Here is an 18,167-nt window from a genome sequence, read left to right on the forward strand (position 1 = left end):
AGTCGATCTTGAAAAAGTCTCCAAGTCAGTTATTATTATTATTAATGTAGCGCCGTCAGATTCCATAGCGCTGTACAATGGGTGCATTCAGTTTGGTTATATTGGCCTAAAATGATTCAATTCTCACTTTAATGAATAACCGTCCGAGTGTTTATAAAGATGGCGTACATTTTATAGGGAAATGAATAAATAATAATAAGTTAAACCAACACGATATAAGACCGTTCAGAAAGAATACGCACAGGGCATTTACAATACACGGCGAGCACTTACTGGGGTCTCGATTAATAGAAGCTGATCTTTGTTACGAACATGACGAGAGGCTGAGAAACATACCCAGCCGCCATTTACCTGGACGACGCGGTCTTGTAGTCCTGCCGTAATAAACAACTCTTCCTTTTCCACATCGAGAATGAAGTTTGGTCTCATTGATTTTGGCAGATCCTAAAACAGGCATTGGATACGTATTCCAAAGAAATGTTTATTATTCATTATTTACGGATAAAAACTCCGGCTAGATTCGCATCAATCAACGCTCGCTTCTTTTGAAAATGATTTTGTCAAATTACAAATGGCGGCTGTTTCACTGCTAAACCGTTACTAGCTTGATGTCATGAGCACAACGGTACATTCTATACTAAATAAAGCAACGGAAATTAACATCAGAAAACATTTTATAAAAAGTGTTTTTTTTCTTTATCAGTTCTGAACGTTTGTTTTTCCACAAAACTCCCAGGATACCGTGCAGAATATTCAAATGAGCACAGATTCTAAATAAAAACTTTTTCAGGGTTCCACAGTAATGACACGGATTAAAATGTAGCTTTTTGAACATGAAGATACACAGATCACACACACACCGCATAGAAAACTGATACAATATACAACATTCTGAAACGCCTCCGAACGGACTGGGCCACTGACCAACCACAGATTGTACTTTTTCTAAGGTCTGCCCTGGGATTTGTAGATGTATTGAAATTTTTGAAATTATTTAAATCACCGGGGAGTTTTTATCTCCTGTTTGGTATCATCACATCTTTAACAATGTTGGCGATTTGTTGCTAGTCAGATTGCAACCACCTGACCAGGAGCGCATTATAACGATGAAACCCAAAAGGCTGGGACTGTGCAGTCCAGTGCCGGTGTTTAGTGCGTTCGGATCATCCCCCATGCATCGCTTGTCAGGACTGAGGACACCGGCAGGAAATGTCATTTGTATGTAGATATCTGCTTATTCACCTAGGTGTTTCTGCATGTTGTATATTGTATCAGTGTATCTCAGCGCTGTGTGTGTTTGCATGTTTTTGTTTCTATCCTTCCCTAGGTGCAGGCTTGCTTTCAGTACAAATATATTAGAACAATAAAATTAAAGGGACACTCAGAACTGCTTCAGCTTGTTGAAGTGGTTATGGTGCCAGCACCCTGTCCCCCCAGGCTTTTATTTGGAAAATGTGTCAAACGGACAAACCAGGGCTTGTAGAATAATAAAGTATTGACGATTATTTACTATTGGACTACAGGGAAAGCATTTACATGTTTTAAATTTGATAAAGGGAGGAATTGACAAAAACTGGTCACTACAAATTTCTGTCAGTCCAATAAGAAAAAAAAGGTATTGAAATATACTAGAATAGGGCTCTGAAGCGACGTTCATAGCTCAGTTTTATATCCGTGTCAGTCATATTATTATTATTATTGCCATTTATATAGTGCCAACAGATTCCGTAGCGCTTTACAATATTATGAGAGGGGGATTTTACTATAAATAGGACAATTACAAAAAACTTACGGGAACAATAGGTTGAAGAGGACCCTGCTCAATCGAGCTTACATTCTATAGGAGGTGGGGTGTAAAACACATTAGGACAGGAAATAGCAATCAAATAAGGTGGACTGCCCTTTAGGAGAGAGCAAGAGACAGGTATGTGAGGTAGAGGTTAGTCTTAGAGGCCATATAGATAATAATATAATAATAATAGTTATATAGTCCGGGGTTACACCTCTTGCATGCGTAATCAGAGAGACGGGGGAAGCAAGCTCCTTCACGTCAGCACCGGTGTGCCAGTTTATTGGTATGACTTGGCTTGGCCAGGAAGTGTAATTCCCAGCTCTCTGATTGACATAGATTGGAGGAGGAGCTACAGGCTCTAATTTCCAAGCCCATTTTAAAAGTCTGACAAATGTATTAAGCCTAAGGCTGCAAGGAAAGGGTAAATAAAGCAAAGTGGTTATGGTGCCTAGCATGACCCTTTCATTTTACTGTTTTATATTTGTTTATAAACAGACAAAACTTTAAAGTATGCGAGTTTTGTTTTTCTTTAAGAACGTTTTAAGAGCTTTGACAATGAGAGTACGTGAGACTTACATCATCCGTCAGATTATAAAACTCCATGAGGCATTTTAATGTTGCCGACACAATTGCGCTGAAAAAGAAAGTGTTTCTATTTGTAAGACATGTAAAGACACGGAGTAAGAAGTGCTGGGTCTGTAACACACAGTACAGTCACAGTAAGTGCCTCCGAAATGAGCTAATAAAGGCCACTATTCTTCTAAAGACCCTGTGACAGCGCCAGCGGCTCTGAATGTATTACAGCCATTTGCAGGAGAATGAACACATTATTATGGATGCTGTTGAATCCCAGCTGAACGGTTTGTTAAAACCGCTGTCTGCGCTCCTGAACATATTGTGCGAGTGATAGAGGAGAGTGTGGAAGAAATTGTAATTTAACATCTTTACTTGGAGTGATTCCTAAACACACGGACACACAGCAATCTTCATTTAGTAGATAATTCCCTGATAAATTAGAATATATTTACCGCATCGCTGGAATCCATGCTAATAATCTCCCATGTATGGGTTTAAAGAGACACGCACACCGTTGGCGGCAAGCCGGGTCGTTGGAAGGATTTCTCGTTTGTACAATGTGAGTGGACGATTTCATTGATTTATTTATGTGTCGTTTCTAAAATACACTTTATTTTGTGGTTTCTATGTTTTACAAATACAAATCGCAGTCTGAGAACAATTTAAGTCAATGATTATTTTGTACTCTAATAATAGTTGTTTTGTTTTTTTAACATTCTAATATACAAATATCAAACTAAATAATTTGATTCACTCACCTGCTCCCAGCTAGACCCTGCAAACACAGAACACAGAATTATAAAAAAAAATGTGCTTTAATAGGTAGGAATAACATTAGAAGAATAAAGGCTAAGTCTGTGATTTTAACCTGCGGAGTTAAACAGAAATATAAATTTTTAATACATTGCACAGTGTCTGCAAAGAATGCATGAAGACATTTAACCCTGGGAACGATTTATTTGACAATATTGAACTATATTAGTCCCTACCACCTCTGCTGGATGGCCATTCTCTGTACCCCTGTCAATCATTGTAATTATTATATTTAGCTGCTTGTTATCTGTGTTTGTTAGATTATTATTCCAACATTTGTTTGTCACAAGAAGAAAGGAGGAATATAACTAATTCTGCAGATTAATCCTTAGCCAAGTGAGCAAAGGATTTCAGATAAATATCACAAATTCTCTCTTTTTCACTAATCTTTCTGTTCACCGGAAATTAAACATGAAACCGTGGTGAGTATATAACCTGTACTGTAAAAGGATAGAGCGGGCAATACCACTGCTGACTGGTCAGTTTCCAGGAGGTGCCATACAGACTGAATTAAAGTCTGCTTGCGGATATGATGCCCAATTGCCCATATACAGTAAGTACAGTTACTCAGTTAGAACCAAGTATCTGCACTATCCGTGGCTCTCATCACATTCCAGGTAGAGAAATCTCTTTCCCCCGCGTGAATTGACTGCTGGAGTGGAGGGTAAGGTAAGTGTGGCGTAACGGGTGTAATTTCACTTACCATTACTCTGCAGGGAATATTTTGCCCGTGTAAAAATGGCGTTGGAAGGGAAAGGGTAAAGCGGACAGCACTACAAACTGTACTATCAATATAGAAAACACTGTAATTTCTCTGTAACTATTCGGAACAAGATTTCAGAAACTGGCAGAATGTGTCATTTATTATAAACTCACCACTTGTCTTGGGATGTTCACATTATACTTCACTGTAAAATTCTGCTTCGACAGAGCGATGCTGCAATTATAGATAACAGACTAATTCACAAATACCCAGAGCTGGGAGATAATGTGATCATTTAACCGGAAAACGGATTGCGTGAAAGAATACAAATAGGAAGCAAATGGTGATACATTAACTACCCACAGTGCTCACAGTAAATACAGTACCTAGAGAACTTATACCACTCCTAGTATCAACAGTAAGCACAGTATTCATGGTATAGCAAGGGCTACCAATACCAACAGTACAGACAGTAAATATGGTACACAGAGAACTTATACCACTCCTAGTATCAACAGTAAGCACAGTATTCATGGTATACCAAGGGCTACTAATACCCACAGTGCTCACAGTAAATACAGTACCTAGAGTACTTATACCACTCCTAGTATCAACAGTAAGCACAGTATTCATGGTATACCAAGGGCTACTAATACCCACAGTGCTCACAGTAAATATGGTACACAGAGTACTTATACCACTCCTAGTAACCATACTGAACATAGTATTCATGGTATACCAAGGGCTACTAATACCCACAGTGCTCACAGTAAATACAGTACCTAGAGTACTTATACCACTCCTAGTATCAACAGTAAGCACAGTATTCATGGTATACCAAGGGCTACTAATACCCACAGTGCTCACAGTAAATACAGTACCTAGAGTACTTATACCACTCCTAGTATCAACAGTAAGCACAGTATTCATGGTATACCAAGGGCCACTAATACCCACAGTACTCACAGTAAATATGGTACACAGAGTTCTTATACCACTCCTAGTAACCATACTGAACATAGTATTTATGGTATACCAAGGGCTTCTAATACCAACAGTACTCACAATAAATACATTACCAAAAGTACTTATACCACTCCTAGTACCCATGGTGAGCATAGTATTCATGGTATAGCAAGGGCTACCAATACCAACAGTACTCACAGTAAATATATCATTCCTAGTACCGATACTGAGCATAGTATTCATGGTATAACAACGGCTACCAATACTCACGGTAAATATGGTACACAGAGTACTTATACCACTCCTAGTAACCATAGTTTTCATGAGATAACAAGGGCTACCAATACCCACAGTACCAATGAACTCATAGTACCTATGTATACCAATCACATACATATTCTAAGACTATTCCTAGTTACCAAAGTACCCATAGTACTCTTAGTGTTGATAGTGCCCATGCACTTATGATAGCCATAAAACACACACCACCAATAGCAACTACAGAACCCAAGTACCCTTTGTACTTATAATATCATTATTACTGATAATACCCATAGTACCCATACTATCCTTAGTACTGATAATACCCATAGTATCCATACTATCCTTAGTACTGATAATACCCATAGTACTGATAATACCCATAGTACTCCTATTATCCTTAGTACTGATAATACCCATAGTACCCATACTATCCTTAGTACTGATAATACCCACAGTAGTCATATTATCTTTAGTACTGATAATACCCATAGTACTCATATTATCCTTAGTACTGATAATACCCATAGTACTCATATTATACTTAGTACTGATAATACCCATAGTACTCATATTATGCCTAGTACTGATAATACCCATAGTACTGATAATACCCATAGTACCCATACTATCCTTAGTACTGATAATAACCATAGTACTCATATTATCCTTAGTACTGATAATACCCATAGTACTCATATTATCCTTAGTACTGATAATAACCATAGTACTCATATTATCCTTAGTACTGATAATACCCATAGTACTCATATTATCCTTAGTACTGATAATACCCATAGTACTCATATTATCTTTAGTACTGATAATACCCATAGTACTCATATTATCCTTAGTACTGATAATACCCATAGTACACATACTATCCTTAGTACTGATTATACCCATATTACTCATATTATACTTAGTACTGATAATACCCATAGTACTCATATTATGCTTAGTACTGATAATACCCATAGTACTCATATTATGCTTAGTACTGATAATACCCATAGTACCCATACTATCCTTAGTACTGATAATAACCATAGTACTCATATTATCCTTAGTACTGATAATACCCATAGTACTCATATTATCCTTAGTACTGATAATACCCATAGTACTCATATTATCTTTAGTACTGATAATACCCATAGTACTCATATTATCCTTAGTACTGATAATACCCATAGTACACATACTATCCTTAGTACTGATTATACCCATATTACTCAAATTATCCTTAGTACTGATAATACCCATAGTACTGATAATACCCATAGTACCCATACTATCCTTAGTACTGATAATACCCATATTACTCATATTATCTTTAGTACTGATACTACCCATAGTACACATATTATCCTTAGCACAGATAATACCCATAGTACTCATATTTTCATAGGTAGGTAAGTTTTTATAGGTAGCGTGTCCCTTTAAAACATTTCAAATTACTGACTCCATAAACAATAATTGCAATTTATCCAATAAAAAATAAAAAAAATCACAACCGCATAGAAATATAATGAAAGTCATTTTATATACTTGGGTACAATAAATTGGCCTCACCCTTTCTCTGAGCAGAACTCATAGAATTTCTTACACGTGGCCTGTAACAGCCTCAGACCCCCCAGGTACCTGGGAAACACAGAGAATAATCAGAATTACAGTTTTTATCAATAGCATGAAACTCCGAGAAATGATTGTTGATGTTGAATCGATTAGAATTCACAAACTGACAGAGATGCTTAGACATCCCAGTACAAGTTATTAGCTCACCCCTCCTTTCTACTTATGTAGAACAAATCGAGTAAACTCCCAAATTCTGTCGGATCATTGAGTGGGTGGGGAACAAGTACCTGAGACAAAAAAAAAAAAAAAGATTAAGAAATAAATATGTATATATAATATATATTTTATTACTATATACCATAATGTGTTACATAATCAAATTAATTAATTATTCAAAAATAAATCCAGACTCAATGACCGGGAATCACTCCTGTATTTTCGTGAATTGGTTGATTTGTAGAAGATAGAGAGTTTGGTTGAGCGACATGTGAATGGTGACAAGTCCGTCCACGAATCACGTGTTTTACGGCAAGCAGCGAAAGGCTTCTGAAAAGTGCGATAATATTTCACATACTTTTACACTACTAAGGATAAATGTAATCAAATATAGATTAACTGCTGGCTGCGTTAGTACCAGGTTCGTTCTCCTTCCCCACGACGCGTTTTAAGTAAGATTTATTTGCCCTGTATTTATTCATCAGAAAGTAATGAAGTATTTTAGCGCTCTGATCAATAGGACATCGATAGCGATGTGAGAGGCAGGAGGATTAAGATCCAGTCCATTCCCTTTCACATGGAACACAGTTTAAGCTCTAAGCTTTGAACCAGTCTGAAAGCAATCTCTAAATTAGAACAGGCTCTTCAAGGGACAAACAATGCAACGTCAACTTCTAATAGCAAACATCCCCTGGGGATCGTCATTCGCTTCACAATACGGAGTGAATCATCTCACTTTGATAAGACACAGATTTACATATTTGTCGCTCGTCTGCAGCTAGTTAGCGTAAAAGACATGGCTGATAAAGTGAATAATCTCTTTGAGTGTTTGATGCTCGCTGCATCAACGGACAACAAACACGTCCGCATTTCCTGTGAAACGGCTTTCATCCCATTTAGTGGCAGACTAATCAGTAAGGAAAGGCTTTGATTTCCATACAAGGCGGAATAAATCATAGCTAAATAAAATGCACTCACCAGTTTTTTACTTTCTGATATTGTGACTTCGGCCCAAAAGTTCGCAATACTCATTGAAATGGTCTTTCCATAGTAGCCGTCTGATGGGTTTCCAATTATTCCAATTCTGTAAAGATGAAATGATTAATAATATTAATAATCAGAAGAATCCATTGGCACAAAACGCAGTGTTTCATGGAGTAAAACCTGGAGAAATCACATTTCAATGAATTGATCAGCAATTTACACAATCAGCGCGGGATACCTCTTAATGACAGGTGAGCAATGAGAGGGTTAATCAAGGACTCATAGCGTGCCATGAGCTGGAACACACAGGGTTAACTAGAGACTCATAACATGCCATGAGCTGGAACACACAGGGTTAACTAGAGACTCATTACATGCCATGAACTGGAACGCACAGGGTTAATTAGAGACTTATTATAATGTGTCTCAAACTGGAACACACAGGGTTAACTAGAGACTCATTATAACGTGCCATGACCTGGAACGCACAGGGTTAATTAGGGACTAATTATAATGTGCCATGACCTGGAACACACAGGGTTAATTAGGGACTTATTATAACGTGTCATAAACTGGAACGCACAGGGTTAACCAGAGATTCATTATAACGTGCCATTACCTGGAACACACAGGTTTAACTAGGGACCTATTATAATGTGCCATGACCTGGAACACACAGGGTTAACCAGAGACTCATTATAACGTGCCATTACCTGGAACACACAGGGTTAATTAGGGACCTATTATAATGTGCCATGACCTGGAACACACAGGGTTAACCAGAGACTCATTATAACGTGCCATTACCTGGAACACACAGGGTTAATTAGGGACCTATTATAATGTGCCATGAGCTGGAACACACAGGGTTAATTAGGGACCTATTATAACATGCCATGACCTGGAACACACAGGGTTAACTAGAGACTCATTATAAAGTGTCAGGACCTGGAACACACAGGGTTAATTAGGGACCTATTATAATGTGCCATGAGCTGGAACACACAGGGTTAACCAGGGACTCATTATAACGTGCCATGACCTGGAACACACAGGGTTAGCCAGGGACTAGTATCGTCAGTACTGATATTACCCTTAATAAGGAATATAAGCATTTATTGACATACACACATGCGCATATTGAGAGAGAATTCATGAAAATATATTTTGATGTAGAAATAAAGAAGTTTATATAAATTCCATTGAGCGCCTCGTGGAATAGCGTGTATTGATATTGGTGGAATCGGAAACCGTGTGATGTCATTACCGACAATACAGGAAGCTGTGCCTCTGCCCCGTAATCCCATTACTATCAGGCAGTGCAAAGGTGGGCAACCTTCGGCACTCAACATGCTGTGGACTACATCTCCCATAATGCTCTTTTAGTCAAAATGCCAGCAATGGGGAGATATAGTCCACAACATTTGGAGTTGCCGACCACTCAGGTAGAGGGTCAATACAATTCCTCTCCAGCCTAAATAACGTATCAGTAATGAAAAAACAAAATACAGGGAAAAACCCTACTTCATGGTTTTTCTGACCCATACCAACACTTACCTCCTTCACCATTTATTCTAAAACCACCACTTACCTTGCATAAGCGCGACACGTTATTGACTTCACTTTTGGTTCATTTTTCATTGTGGAATAGTGAGTCAGCCACTTGGTATAATCAGCCAAACCCTAATAACGACAGAGAAAAAAATAAAACCACGCGTCAGGCGGTAATTAGAAACTGGTGAGCGGCGTGCAAAGTTTCACCACGCGGGACAGTGATAAGTTCAGCTAGAACTGATTTAACTAAGGACTGACATAGCTGCCAATCTCCGCGCTTTGTACGATTCTCTACACCAGTCTACTGATCCATATAGAACATTGTCAATTCTTACCACCTGTCCAATCAGCTGGAAGCCCGTTGGCAGCTTCATTCCGTAGACGGGGACCTCGACGACATTTATGAGCCATTCCTGATAAACAACAAATGTGGAAAAAAAATCTGAATTGGGTGTTTTGTTAATCCAACAAAAACGAAAACTATTTTTCCAATTAGCAGTATTTTCTAAAAAAAAGGAAGGACATCTGGGTCTGGGTGCCTATAGTGTCCTTTAAAATATATTGAAAATCCCATGTAACTTGTGTTAAACTTTTATTCCTGAGAAGCTCTGCTTTCATTTAAATTTATATTAACGATTTAACAGACAACCTCATAATCTAGCTCAGACAAGGCACAGTCAGGGCACACAATGCAAATGAAGAGGAGAGATTGCAACATTGTTTCATTTCTCCCCCACTCTCTCTAGGCTGACTGCCAGGTGTAAATGTTATCTTTTACACCTATATAAATATATTTTTGTTAAATATAGGAACAAGTAAACATATATTAAAATTTCTGGGAGTGACAATTCTCCTTTAAATATAACTCACCATATATCGGCCAAGAACTCGCTGTTCGATATTTGGGAACTCGTTCAGAAAAGATGGCAGAGTTTGTAACGTTTCCTTTTGGAAACAATAAAACACAACGCTCGCCATTCTCGAGGTAGTTTCTCCAGGTTGAGGCTTCTCAAAAAAGTGCAAAATTCTGCGAAAGACATAAAAAATATATTTTTAATGAGCATGTGGCAAAACAGTGCAGCCCCAAAACGCATTCTTTAGACATCAATGGGGACTTGAAAAGGAAGTGTTAAATCGGCCCATTTCAGCAAGAATGAAAGATTAAATGGATTCAAACAAGAATCCGGAATAAAACAAAGTTTGCTGAAATGGCTCAAACAGATATTATTGCTGATATCATCCAGAAAAAGTATCCTTCACACTGCAATCATCTCCTCGTGGAATAATAAACACAGGACGTTTTGAAATGGGAAGAAAAATGGAAAATGGATGGAAACAGGATTCCTCGCAAAACAAAATATTTCTAGAAGTGAATCTGTGTGAGCAGTAATATGAAATCCAGACACCACTTAGCACCACTAGGGGGTGTCTCAACTTCTGGATTCTTTCCTCTAGTTTACCACTTAAACCCTCAAATACAACTTTATTTAACAGTACCCCAAAAACATATTGCAAGTACAAGTTTAGCACCCCAAATACATTGTACATATTATAAACATTAGGAATTAGGTCATACCTGTGCGTGTCTGGACAGACCTCCACTATCCCTCTGGTAGATGTACACTCCCCATCTTCCATCTCATAATAGATTGCAAGCTCACCTCCCTAAAACAAGAAATAAATAAGCGTTAAAGGAGAATGAGGCTTTTAAAAAAAATAGAACTATTATAACACTATGTGCTTTTAAACCAAATACCTTAACTACAACCATAATCACAATGAGCGTAAGAGGTCATGGCGCTTAAAGTGACCCTTTAAAAATTAAGCTTAATGGGGCAGATATTGCTAAAAGAAGGTTTACAAAAACCCAAATTCCTTACCTTCAGCCGAAAGAATTTAAGTACTTGAGCCATGTCAAAATCCTGATCGGCACACAGCATGTCCCCTGCGATCTAAGAGACAGACGCAGTCAGTGATTGGATAAAATCCTGTGGCAGGATGTGTCGCTATAACAAAATGAGCAGCGCGTTGCGCATTCCTATTACGGTTTATTTGCAAAACACAATTTTTCTTAGAATAAAATAAAAAAATGTATGTAGTAAAAAAAAAAAGAAAGAAAGAAAGAAAGAAAAAGAAGGAAGATTGCCAAATATTCACTGTAGTAATTCTGCCCCAGATGTCAGACTTATAAATTACCCATCAAAGTGCAAATGAAGCTGCTTTGTAGCGTGTCACAGGCGTACGGTTTATGAATTTTGAATAATGAATTTGGATGGTAAGTGTGTGTTTGGGCATTTACTCTCCAGGTTTATCAAGTGAGCGAGGAAGCGAAGGATTGAGCACAGCCGCGACGCTGACATTATACTCTCCTTTATCTCCTGCTGATTGGACAATCTCATGTTCAGCCATGATGTCTTCTCAAGGAAAACTCTCTCATCATCTAAAGTACAGATATTCATTCTGCCATTCAATCTCGGCTTCAGAGGAAGATATGGAGGAAATATTAAGGGGCTGAAGATCCAAATATGCAATTTACAAGGCAGATAGCTGTAAGCAGGAATTCCAGCATTTCCAATCCCCGCATTACAGCCGTGTTAATATTCTCTTCCTTAGAGAACAGGACGAGTTCGAGAAGACAAAGTGGTTTATTATTTGTGTGTTTTATCAACCCACGCTCTTCAAGATCCTTCGCTGCAGCTCACATTGTGGCTGTCGGTACGTTTAAACATATACCGGGTTATTCAATAAAGGGAGAATTAAAAGCTCAAAAAGTTTCAAATTTAAGGCCATAGTAGTCAAACTGCAAACATAGCTGATTTAGAGAATTTGTCCATTTCAGCTACTTTTACCTTAAATTTGATATGCACCTTAAATTCACTTGGAATTCTCCCTTTAGTGAATAACTGTGTAAAACGATTGCAGGAATTGGCTACAATATAGCGTCATTTATTTTACCGGCAATGTCATGGCTGCTGGGAAGGGGCAAATTCCTAGAGCAGCCACATACCCGGGGGGCAATAAAGCAGTACAAACACTTTATAGGGTAATAGGAGAGTGTGTAACTGATCAGCAAGCTGCGATATCTATTAACTGCTCAAACAGGGGAATGTAAAACACAAATTTTAGCACAAATTGGGGCAAATATAGAGCAATCACCATAGAAACCAGGTTCCTGGATTGTTTCACCTTGATACATTTCTGTCTGTGTGTTTTTAGATTGACGTTTATTACATTCCATGTAAGGAATGCCACTTTTTAGAAAATGATCTAATTTCTTATCACCCTCCAATGTCAATGTCTCTCTCTCACACTGATTGACGAGGAAAGAACTAATTTATCAGGTAAAAAAAAATAAAAACTATGCTCAGTCGCCATACCCGTCTTTTTTCCCCACAGAAATTTGTAACCTGTATGAAAAGCCCAGTATTTAGCCAATAACTGAGGGCGGCAATGCCAAAATACGTTGGGAGTTTTTATTTGTACCCCAAATCAGCAACTCTATTGAATCTATTTAAATATGTATCAATGCTTTTATTTTTTGATTGACTTGGTATTAATGTAGATAACGGAACAGTACTGACCACCATGATGTCATCGCGCAGCTTTTTGCTGGAAATTGCAAGCTCAAGGTCCGCAACAGCTCCGAGCCTCGTGTCGTACATGGTGGTCCCGTCATTAATAATATTCTCCACTGGAAAGTCATTTGCTGTAGCCCACCGCTCGTAATGCTTATACCTGTACAGCAATACGGGGGTGTTCAGGGTCACACATTGTTTAATTGATTCAGATACAATGTTTATATATTTTATATTAGATTGCCAGCTCACAGGACTAGTCTTTCATTTTATACCCCTGTGTACAGCGCCAGCACTGAATAAATCCTAATAGTGAGAATAATGTAACAATAAAGATTAATTATCGTGTTCATTCACATTCTGATCGCCGTATTAGCAGATTATTAACACATGCAGAGTTATTCACTAAACGGTGAATTGTCAGGTATTGGAATTGATCATAAGTAAATGGAGGGCTATTTTATTTGAGATTCACGTTGAATTCACTGCAGTTCACACAGTAATGAAGAACTGGGCATTTATAGACATCTAATGCTATCCGGGCTACGGTTAAACATATCAGACAAAAGATTCAGTTATTAACCACTCAGTGGAATGAAAATTTAAATTATTGATAAAATTAAAGGGATACTATAGTCACCAAAACAACTTTAGCTTAATGAAGCAGTGTATAGATCAGGGGTAGGCAACCTTCAGCACTCCAGATGTTGTGGACTACATACCCCATAATGCTCTTACACCCATAATGCTAACAAAGCATCATGGGAGGTGCAGTCCAAAACATTTGCAGCTCCGAAGGTTGCCTATGCCTGGTATAGATCATTCCCCTGTGGTCTCACTGCTCAATTTCTACCATTTAGGAGTTAAATAACTTTGTTCATGCAGTCCTAGTCACACCTCCCTGCATGTGACTGACACAGCCTTCCTAAACACTTCCTGTAAAGAGTCATCTAATGTTTACACTTCCTTTATTGCAAATTCAGGGTTTTTTTAAGATTATTTTTTTTTATCTCCTGCACTGTTGATAGCTTGCAAGACCCTGCAGGAGCCTCCTGTATATAGCGTTCAATTCACAGAGCAGGAAATATAAACCTTTAAAGCAAGCTACATCTCATTGAAAATTAAACCATTTTGTTTTAATACAGGCTGTGTCAGTCACAACCAGGGAAGGTGTGGCTATGGCTGCATAAACAGAAACAAAAGTGATTTCACTACTAAATTGCAGAGAATTGAGCAGTGAAACTTCAGAGGCATGATCTACACACCAAAACAGCTTCATTAAGCAAAAGTTCATTTGGCGACTATAGTGTCCCTTTAAGCTTATATTTATTGGTACCTCCAACAAAATCAGTGTTTAAACATGAAAAATATGCTGTACATCAGAGATTAATCCACACAAATGTTTTAGTAGGTAGCAGGGGGAGGCAACTGACATTGATTGGTAAAACTATATTAGAAGAATGTTATTATAGCTTTTTGGCTTGATTTTGTCCAATTAGTACATTGTTTTCGTCAAGGTCAATATGTATTTGCAACAGCAAGATTGCATGTACTGATATTGAGGGGATTAGTTTACCTAAACGTTTTAATAAAGAGGGTTTGAAGGTCCTGAATAAATCTCCCAGAATAATATACTGAAAAGCTGGCAAGCCAATGGGGACACTATATCTCATGCAACAGGCCAGTGTACTCATGTGCGTAGACAGCCCTGTTCGTGGGGGCCCCAGGTAAGTGGTCAAACTATTCTAAAACTTGTCTACTTACAATGGGGGCGTCCACTCTCTCCTGAGTGTTACTTTAGGATAATTGTCGCCAATTGTCAAAAAATCACAAATAAATCAAACCATAAATAAATCAAAGACAGCATTAAAGTCATTGGATCTAAAGTCTCTTGTATAAACAGAAAGAGGCGGACAATAGACTGTGTTTTGGACGGATAATAAGGGACATTTACTAACAGGTGACATCAGTTACAGCAAGTGTCTAAAAAGCTAATAGTTTAATTATTCATTGTCTGAGTTTTTCTGCATGCTGTGATTTTATCTTTTTAGCGATGACCATGTGCGGACTGACCACTGCGCATTTTATGTAGAATTTATTTGTATTAGCAATAAAAGGTGCGTAACGCTCATTGAGAACATTTTATAAATGACTTTAACAAAATGTTTCTTACTTGTCTGCATTGGTCACGAGATAAACTTCACTGAAAAGCTGTCTCCTAGAATCAGAGATTAAAAAAACAAAAGTAGTTTTAAAAAAGTGATAAAAAAAAAAGAATATATATATATATATATATATATATATATATATAAACATCTTGTCCATTGAGAACTGACAAACTACAAATCCCATCACTCCAGCCTGATCCGGACTGGCTGAGAGTGACCAGTGTTAGTTTAGGTGCCCGATATTGGTCAACCTCATTTTGGCAGTAATATTTTTTAGATAAAACTATTTTTCAGATAGAATAGCAATGGAGACACAATTATTGTTAATGCTAATGTACAAAAAAAATATTCCCTTTATATTGTCACAGATTAGGGGTAAAAATAGATGCAAAACTGTCTTTTTTTTTTACACCACTTTACAATTACAATTATTTCTATAGTGCCAACGTATTGTGCAGCGCAGCACTATTGAACTATAAAGCATTTCTATCTAGCATTTGCCATTTTTTTTGCATTGTAATAAATGTTGCAAATGTGAGAACAGAAATGTACAAACTTGTCTTGTCCAATAGAGATGTCCCGAATAGTTTGCTGGCGAATAGTTCCTGGCGAACATAGCTTGTTCGTGTTCGCCACGGCGGGCGAACATATGCGATGTTCGGTCCGCCCCCTATTCATCATCATTGAGTAAACTTTGACCCTGTACCTCACAGTCAGCAGACACATTCCAGCCAATCAGCAGCAGACCCTTCCTCCCAGACCCTCCCACCTCCTGGACAGCATCCATTTTAGATTTATTCTGAAGCTGCATTCTTAGTGAGAGGAGGGACAGTGTGCTGCTTCTGATTTAATAGGGAAATCGATAGCTAGGCTAGTGTATTCAGTGTCCACTACAGTCCTGAAGGACTCATCTGATCTCTGCTGTAAGGACAGCACCCCAAAAAGCCCTTTTTAGGGCTAGAACATCAGTCTGCTTTTTTTTTTCCCTGTGTAATCTAATTGCATTAGCCTGCCTGCCTGCCTGCCAGCCAGCGTGTGTGTCAGGCTCACAGCGTATACTGTGCCCACTTGCCCAGTGCCACCACTCATATCTGGTGTCACAATAGCTTGCATTTAAAAAAAACAACAACTTTTTTGACTGTAATATAATAGCAGTCAGTTTCCTTCACACGTGTGCGTTTCAGGGCCTGCCAGGGCACAGTGTCACACCAGTGCAACTCATATCTGGTGTAACAGTAGTGTACATAAAAAAAAAAACCTAGAAATTTGACTGTGAAATAATAGCAGTCAGTTTCCTTCACGCGTGTGCATTTCAGGGCCTGCCAGGGCTCAGTGTCACACCAGTGCAACTCATATCTGGTGTAACAGTAGTGTACATTTAAAAAAAAAAAAAAATTTTGACTGTAATAGATTGAATAGCAGTTAGTTGTTTGCAAGCGTGTGTGTCAGGCCTACAGCGTCTACTCTGCCAACTTCTGCCAGGGCACAGTGCCACTCATATCTGTTGTCACAGTAGCTTGCACGCATAGTACCACTAATCGAAAAAAAAATGACAGGCAGAGGCAGGCCACCCCGCAGGGGCCGTCGTGATCGTGGTGCTGTGATTCCCTTTGGCCCTAGAATAATGCCCAGTGTTCAGAGGCCACGTACCCTGAACTGGAAAAGTTCTGAGGACATAGTTGACTGGCTAACACAGGATACCCAATCTTCTACAGCTTCCGCTCGGAACCTTGACGCACCATCCTCCTCCAGCTTAGCTTCGGGCACCTCTCAAGTTACCACTCGCCCGCCTGCCGCCACCACCAACACTAGCACCACAGCCGCTTCACTTGATCTGTCAGAGGAGTTATTTACACATCAGTTGGAAGAAATGAGTGATGCGCAACCATTATTGCCAGAGGATGTAGATAACAGGGATATGTCTCAGTCAGGCAGCATTACACACATGGACGTACAGTGTGATGATGATGATGTTGTACCCGCTGCTGCTTCCTTTGCTGAGTTGTCAGATACAAGTGAAGCGGTTGATGATGACGATGCATCCGTGGATGTCACGTGGGTGCCCGCTAGAAGAGAAGAAGAACAGGGGGAAAGTTCAGACGGGGAGATAGAGAGGAGGAGGAGACGAGTTGGAAGCAGGGGGAAGTCGTCGCAAGGAGCTAGTGGCACAGTCAGACAGCATGCATCGGCACCCGGGGTCAGCCAGACAGCACGCCAATCAACGCATGCTGTTGCCACCACCAGAATGCCGTCATTGCAGAGCTCAGCAGTGTGGCATTTTTTTTTGTGTGTCTGCCTCTGACAACAGCGATGCCATTTGCAACCTGTGCCAAAAGAAAATGAGTCGTGGGAAGTCCAACACCCACCTAGGTACAACTGCTTTGCGAAGGCACATGATCGCACATCACAAACGCCTATGGGATCAACACATGAGTACAAGCAGCACACAAACTCAAAGCCGCCATCCTCCTCCTGGTCCAGCATCTTCAGCCACGTCAACCACTGCTGTCCTCCTTGCCCTCTCTCAACCATCCACCACTCCGTCTCTCGCCTTGAGCAGTTCCTGCTCATCTGCCCACAGTCAGGTGTCTGTCAAGGACATGTTTGAGCGTAAGAAGCCAATGTCACAAAGTCACCCCCTTGCCCGGCGTCTGACAGCTGGCTTGTCTGAACTCTTAGCCCGTCAGCTTTTACCATACAAGCTGGTGGAGTCTGAGGCGTTCCAAAAATGTGTAGCTATTGGGACACCGCAGTGGAAGGTACCCGGCCGAAATTTATTTGCACAAAAGGCAATCCCCAACCTGTACTCGATTGTGCAAAAGGAAGTAATGGCATGTCTGGCACACAGTGTTGGGGCAAGGGTCCATCTGACCACTGATACCTGGTCTGCAAAGCATGGTCAGGGCAGGTATATCACCTACACTGCGCATTGGGTAAACCTGCTGACGGCTGCCAAGCATGGAATGCGTGGCTCTGCAGAG

At 39.3% G+C, this 18,167-nt stretch overlaps 1 protein-coding gene across 3 annotated transcripts in view; it reads right to left on the minus strand.

Moving 5' to 3' along the window:
• Nucleotides 1-18,167, minus strand: part of LOC134578052 (uncharacterized) — a 96,389-nt gene that overhangs the window by 9,216 nt on the left and 69,006 nt on the right. For all 3 annotated transcript variants that reach the window (XM_063437025.1, XM_063437024.1, XM_063437023.1), the window contains exons 3-16: nt 15,192-15,236; nt 13,025-13,178; nt 11,324-11,395; nt 11,020-11,108; nt 10,314-10,470; nt 9,779-9,856; nt 9,481-9,572; nt 7,884-7,989; nt 6,897-6,976; nt 6,687-6,755; nt 4,058-4,118; nt 3,127-3,143; nt 2,369-2,426; nt 352-444 (exon numbers count right to left, since the gene is read on the minus strand). In XM_063437025.1, coding sequence (XP_063293095.1) covers nt 352-444; nt 2,369-2,426; nt 3,127-3,143; nt 4,058-4,118; nt 6,687-6,755; nt 6,897-6,976; nt 7,884-7,989; nt 9,481-9,572; nt 9,779-9,856; nt 10,314-10,470; nt 11,020-11,108; nt 11,324-11,395; nt 13,025-13,178; nt 15,192-15,236 — 1,171 coding nt within the window. The remainder of the gene's footprint in view (nt 1-351; nt 445-2,368; nt 2,427-3,126; nt 3,144-4,057; nt 4,119-6,686; nt 6,756-6,896; nt 6,977-7,883; nt 7,990-9,480; nt 9,573-9,778; nt 9,857-10,313; nt 10,471-11,019; nt 11,109-11,323; nt 11,396-13,024; nt 13,179-15,191; nt 15,237-18,167) is intronic.

The sequence above is a fragment of the Pelobates fuscus genome, chromosome 11, assembly GCF_036172605.1.
Source record: "Pelobates fuscus isolate aPelFus1 chromosome 11, aPelFus1.pri, whole genome shotgun sequence".
Classification (NCBI taxonomy): Eukaryota; Metazoa; Chordata; class Amphibia; order Anura; family Pelobatidae; genus Pelobates; species Pelobates fuscus.